This window comes from Oratosquilla oratoria, chromosome 28, assembly GCF_046742065.1.
Source record: "Oratosquilla oratoria isolate Oo_2021 chromosome 28, ASM4674206v1, whole genome shotgun sequence".
NCBI classification, from domain to species: Eukaryota; Metazoa; Arthropoda; class Malacostraca; order Stomatopoda; family Squillidae; genus Oratosquilla; species Oratosquilla oratoria.
Genome location: NC_134804.1, coordinates 5,163,685 through 5,169,943, shown reverse-complemented (window position 1 = coordinate 5,169,943; position 6,259 = coordinate 5,163,685). Strand labels below are relative to the sequence as shown.

Sequence of the window (6,259 nt, the reverse complement as noted above, 5' to 3'; positions counted from 1 at the left end):
AAAATTTCTTTATGTGCTCCATGTAATGATAAAGATAACGTTTTCTGTGCATCCTTAATAAAGGGACCCAATTTCATCTTGTCTTTTTTCTTCTCTGTGGCTACGTGAATCCCGAAGAGCTTCATAAAGCCTCATATATTTTCTTAAGTGGTGGATAATATCACATTGCTTCTTTCATCCACTCAAAGTAGAATATTGATAATTTATAAATTCTGCTCTCCTCCATTTTACTACCCTCCAGAAAATGATCCTTCTCAACCTCTGCGACTCCACCTTTTCGGCCAAATACCAATCTTAAGAATGGAAGTGCTAGTTATCGCCCACAAGAAACTATCATTTTCTCATCAAGCTCTTGGAACAGTAGTTTCTTAGAATTGATTTTTTTTTCTTTTCTTTTTTGCAGGGAACTATGTATTGTACATGATACTATGCATCCATGGTAGAGGAAACCCTGCATGTTTTACTACAAGTTGCACGGTTGCGTGTGGTTTGTGTGCACTCTATACACGTTATCTATAATGCTTTCTTATAATCACAACAAGGGCTTTGTTGTTCTCTTGTCCTTGGGAAAAAAAGTATTATCGCTTTTTGTCATTGCTGGAAAAAAGTAAGAAGAAAAATGTCTTGTCAGCAAATTGCACTTAGTTATTTGGGCTCCTTTACAGTGCACTTCCTACAAGTGTTGGTGCCTTCCGCAATGGGTGGCACTTTTTTCTGTTCACTGCAAGAGACCATAAAGCCTACACTAGTCCATTACCACCTGTTATCTCCATCCATAAAGTTGTCTAACCGTTTCTTAAAACAACCGATAGTTTCAGCGCTCACTACATGGTTACTAAGTCTATTCCATTCGTTGACCACCCTATTAGTAAACCAATTCTTACCTATTTCCTTCTGAAATCTAGGTTTGTCCAAATTAATTCCATTACTGTGAGTCCTGCACTGTTGTCTTAATACGATGACCTTCATTGCGTCACCTTTTTTTTTTAAAGCATTTGAACCACTTGAACACCTTCATTAGATCACCATTCACTCTGCGTCTTTCCAGAGAGTGTGAGTTAAGGCAAGATCGAGAGAATACAAGGTCTACTCAACAGCTAACCAATAATTAGGTCGTTTGCGCAGTGACGTCACTAGAAGTACCTGGCCCAGGGTTCGTAGAAATTCCGGCCTCAGTCCAGGTGTGGCTGGAGTCGGGAACGTGTCTCCGTTTTCTTTTATAATATTTATGCGTAACTAAAATAACTATACCGTCCCATTGTGCAGTTTCCGGGTGCAGAAAAACACATGTGAAAGGGTCTGATATAACTTACCATAGATTTCCAAAGGATGAATATGTGAGAAATAAGTGGACTACGTTTTGCAAACGAGCGAAAGATTTAATCCAGCCAATTCTTACATATGCACTTTCAAGCAAATGCATTCCAGCGACATTTGAAGTACGAGTTACTTGGCATTCCCGTTCCTACATCCCAAAAGAAATTTAAACCTGGAGCAGTGCCAACACTCTACTATGGTGAGTACATCTCGCAAAACATTGCCATTAGGTCACGATTTTCCTTGTTATTAGCTGTATATTGTTTTATTATGGTTAGGTTAGGTTAGGTTAGGTTAGGTGGCACATTAACTTATATAATTGAAATAAGGAAATGCGATGTCGGTATAGTAAGAAATCTATATTTTGCAGCATCCCACGTCTCGACTGCAGGTGGAGAGCAGATTGTGATCTCTGATGCAAGTCAGCCAACCCACACCAGGTCTTCCAATAGCAGAGGTTAGTATGCAAGATTTATCTGTGCAATGAAAAAAATATGTGATTCAAAGTCAGTGACGAAAAGTAATCTCGTAATGCTAGGGGCTTTCCCTATATATACTATTGCAAAATTGTAAGCAGTTATTTTTATTTATTTATTTATTTATTTATTTATTTATTTATTTATTATTTTTTTTTTTATGCAGCATCCCACGTCTCGACTGCAGGTGGAGAGCAGATTGTGATCCCTGATGCAAGTCAGCCAACCCACACCAGGTCTTCCAATAGCAGAGGTTAGTATGCAAGATTTATCTGCGCAATGAAAAAAATATGTGATTCAAAGTCAGTGACGAAAAGTAATCTCGTAATGCTAGGGGCTTTCCCTATATATACTATTGCAAAATTGTAAGCAGTTATTTTTATTTATCTATTTAATTAATTAATTAATTAATTAATTAATTTATTATTATTTTTTTTTTTTTCAGCATCCCACGTCTCGACTGCAGGTGGAGAGCAGATTGTGATCTCTGATGCAAGTCAGCCTACTTACACCAGGTCTTCCAATAGCAGAGGTTAGTATGCAAGATTTATCTGTGCAATGAAAAAACATGTGATTCAAAGTCAGTGACGTAAAGCAATCTCGTAATGCTAGGAGCTTTCCCTATACATACTATTGCAAAATTGTAAGCAGTTATTTATTTATTTATTTTTTTTTGGCAGCATCCCACGTCTCGACTGCAGGTGGAGAGCAGATTGTGATCTCTGAGCCATGGCTACCAATACACAACATTTTTGATGCTAAAGGTAAGCAGTACAATTTACCACATTTGTACAAGTGTTATTAGAATAATTTTCCCTTAATATAGTTAGTTATACTTTGCAAACAAATGTCCTAATTTTTTTCTTGAAGCTTCTGCAGATTCTAAGAAATGTCCTATACCTACTTACCTGCAACTCCTCATGCCCCACCTAAAATCTTTCCCTTCCCACTTTTCTCTCTCATCGCACCCTTCCCCCCTTTTCTTCATTCCCAATAAAGGCTTACAATAGGAAATTAACTGTTAAAATCTTTTCAGAACACCCAGAAGATAGTAGTAGAAGAGATCCTACACATGAAGAGGAAGGCATCATCCTGAGAAAAAGGAAGTTTTTGGATACATGTGAGATGACACATACTGTGTTCTTGCATGACACCATACATGCATTAAAACAGCAGCTTGCTGTTGTTCGTATGGAAAGGGATAAACTTCTTATTGAAAACAGAAAATATCAGGAGCTTATTATTCTTCTTCAAGGTAACATTAAAAGTGATAGTGCCACTGTTACATCTGATATAAAAGAGAAATTAAGAGCTCACTTTTCAGATAGTCAAATTAAATCACTATTTGAAGGCAAACGCAATGTAGCAAAGTGGAGCCATGAAGATCTAAGTCAAGCTGTCAATTTAAGAAGTTTGAGCACTAATGCTTATTGTTATCTAAGAAACAAAAACATAATCCCTTTGCCATCAATAGCCACTATTAATCGGTGGGTAGGTAAACTTAATGTTGAACCTGGTCCATTAACATCAATAGTGCACGTTTTAAGACATAAAGCTGATATTATGTCAGAGTTTGAGAGGCTTTGTGTTTTGTCCTTTGATGAGACAAGTGTATCTCAAGAGTGGTCTTATGATAAAGCTACAGATACTGTGTATGCTCCATAACACAAAGTTCAGTGTGTTATGATCAGGGCTCTAACCAGCAACTGGAAACAGCTTGTCTACTATAACTTCGATACCGACATGTCAAAAGCTGTATTATTTGATCTTATAGTTAAATTAGAAGACGCTGGAATGATAATAGTAGCAATGGTTAATGATCTTGGCCCCACCAATGTTAAACTGTGAAACAATTTAGGCATTGATATAAATAATACTAGCTTCCAAAATCCAGCTCATCCAGATAGGCAAATTTATGTGTTTGCTGATGCTCCTCATTTACTTAAACTCTTAAGAAACAACTTTTTTGACCATGGTTTCACTCTCAACAGTCCCTTCAGGAACATCACTAGCGGCAGTGTTCGAGAGCTTGTGATGAGAAGTGAATCAGATCTAAAGACAGCCCATAAAATATCATACAAGCACTTAGATGTTAAAGGAGTAAGCAGAATGAATGTAAAATTAGCTGCTCAGCTTATGTCAAACACAGTTGCAAAATCTTTGCAGTATTTTGGTCAACAAAATCTTCTTAAGAGCAAAGATTGGCAGGACACGAGCAGTTTTATTTCATTAGTTGATTCTTGGTTTGATCTATTCAATTCTAGAACACCAAATGACATAAAAAAAGCAAGAGCTACATATGGCATTCATTTGGAGTACCAAATTCAAATTCTTTCAGAAATGCTGACTACAGCCAAAAACATGCGGGTTGGAGAAAAGGATAGCCTCTATCCATTTCAAAAGGGATCGTTTTATCATGTACCTCTTTAAGCAGCTTATTTGCAATGATAAGTCAGCGATATAATGTTAAATATATCATGACTTACAGGCTTAATCAAAATGGACTTGAACACTTTTTTGGCTGTATTAGACAAATGGGCATTGCACATCAACATCCATCCCCTGTGCACTTTAAGCATAGATTAAGATCTTTCCTTGTGGGCAGAGTCAACAAGTTGTTTGGAGGGCACCATAATGTTCAGTGTGTAAATAATGACATAAATTTAACAGGATCATCCTTTTCTGATGAAAGTCCAGAAAAGCAGTCGTCTGGTAATTCAGATTTAAACTCTGAACTAATGGTGTCCTCTATGCTTTTTGCAACGCTAGACTTTGAAGACGTGGATGAAGAGGGTGAAGGGGATGATATTACCTTAGAAGAGTCCAAAGACACTCTAGAGAACTGTATTGAGATTGAAGCACTGAGGTATGTTGGGGGTTTCATTGCTAAGAAGTTCCCTCAGTACAACTTTCTTGCCAGTGAAATGATAGAAAAGGAGACCTGGGTAGATTTCATATGTCAAATAGAGAATGGATTAAAGTCACCATCAGTAGATTTTTTCAAAGCACTGCAGCATATGGAAAAATTGTTTAATTGTTACCACGGAGACAAATTCTTAAAGGATGAGGTAAACTCCACATCCAAAGTGTGCACAGAAATATGCAAATATGTGAACCTACCAAGTGATATCATAAAGTTTTTTGTTAAATGCAGACTGTATTTTCGGTTGCGAGTTTTAAACAGGAACTTATCGAACTCGCCGAGAAAAGTGAAAAATAAATTATGTAAATTGGTGAAGTGAAATAAAATCTGAAATGACTTTTGCATTTTATTCAATTCGAACCTTGGTATGCAATGTAAATTCCAAAATAATTTTAGTGTTAAAGTTTTTTTCTTGTTATCTACAATGTTTATTCTTTAATTAGTAATATAGTATGATATAGGGGTATTCAGTAGCTGTAACAAGTGTTCACAGCAATGAGAGTTGGCCAGTGGCATGTTATTCTTCAGCAGGTAATCCTCATATCATCGATAATTCATGCCATATCCTTTAAGTTTGGCAAATCGTTTTCTTCATAGACAAAGATAATTGTTTGTGGTAAATGGATTCATAGACTTGGATACTTGTTTGCCCTCTACACAAAGATTAACTTTTAAATTTCTTTATTAAATATGTCAAAAATAAACCACAAGAATATTTTTCCAAAATGGAACCCCCATTTTAACGGTTGCAGAACATGAAATAGGTAAGTCTCCCAGAAACTCTGTGGTGCCTGTACGTTTTCTCTTTTAACTAACATTTTCACTTACGTTTTCACATTTTTCTCTGTGGGCTCCACTTCTGATGACGTCACAACATGCGCGTGAGTTGACCTTGTATTCTCTCGATCTTGAGTTAAGGTGCTTAAGCCTCTCTTCGTAAGGTAAATTTCTAAGCTCATGTATAATTTTGGCCATTCTCCTCCGCACTGATTCTAGTGAACTGATGTCCATTCTATAAGACTGAGACCAAAACTGTACCACATAATCAAGGATGGGTTTAACGCTAGATAGAGTTTGATCATTACCTCTGCACTTCTATTTGTAACCGTCCTAGCAATGAAACCTAATGCTTTGTTAGCTTTATTCCTGGCTTTAATGCACTGTTTCCTGGATACAAGGTCAGGACTCACTAGAATTCCCAAGTCTCTCTCGCACTCATTTTTCTCTAAAAACGTGTTATCTAAGCTATATCTATTTTCGGGGTTGTGTAGCCCTACGTTTAACACGCTGCACCTTAAGATATTGAAGTTCATTTGCCATTTCACCGACCATGTGAACAATTTGTTAAGATCATCCTGCAGAATCTCGGCTTCGTCTCCTGACCTACAGTAATTGAGCGTCCTATTTTAGTGCCGTCCGTAAACTTACTAACACTGCTATTAATCCCATTGTCCAAGTCGTTTATGTACATAATGAACAACAAGGGACCCATAACCGAGCCCTGGGGAATTCCACAAGAAACTCACCCCCATTTGGATTTTAC

The 6,259-nt window shown here is 37.0% G+C and overlaps 1 protein-coding gene across 2 annotated transcripts; it reads left to right on the top strand.

Moving 5' to 3' along the window:
* Positions 1-662: 662 nt before the first annotated feature.
* Positions 663-5,053, top strand: LOC143040232 (uncharacterized). 2 transcript variants are annotated; one of them, XM_076210944.1, is made up of 6 exons: positions 663-1,516; positions 1,688-1,774; positions 1,960-2,046; positions 2,239-2,325; positions 2,474-2,557; positions 2,830-5,053. In XM_076210944.1, the coding sequence occupies exons 1-6, from the start codon at positions 1,402-1,404 to the stop codon at positions 3,456-3,458; spliced, it is 1,089 nt and encodes a 362-aa protein (XP_076067059.1). In that variant the 5' UTR covers positions 663-1,401; the 3' UTR covers positions 3,459-5,053. The 2 variants fall into 2 exon arrangements, with proteins under 2 accessions (XP_076067059.1, XP_076067060.1); XM_076210945.1 differs by lacking the exon at positions 1,960-2,046.
* Positions 5,054-6,259: the final 1,206 nt, after the last annotated feature.

What these genes read in the sequence shown, in the direction of transcription:
- LOC143040232 (XM_076210944.1), top strand. Translation starts at nt 1,402, where the DNA reads ATGCACTTTCAAGCAAATGCATTCCAGCGACATTTGAAGTACGAGTTA. An exon ending in CAGGTCTTCCAATAGCAGAG is followed by an intron (nt 1,775 to 1,959) that starts GTTAGTATGCAA and finishes TTTTTTATGCAG; the next exon opens with CATCCCACGTCTCGACTGCA. An exon ending in CAGGTCTTCCAATAGCAGAG is followed by an intron (nt 2,326 to 2,473) that starts GTTAGTATGCAA and finishes TTTTTTTGGCAG; the next exon opens with CATCCCACGTCTCGACTGCA.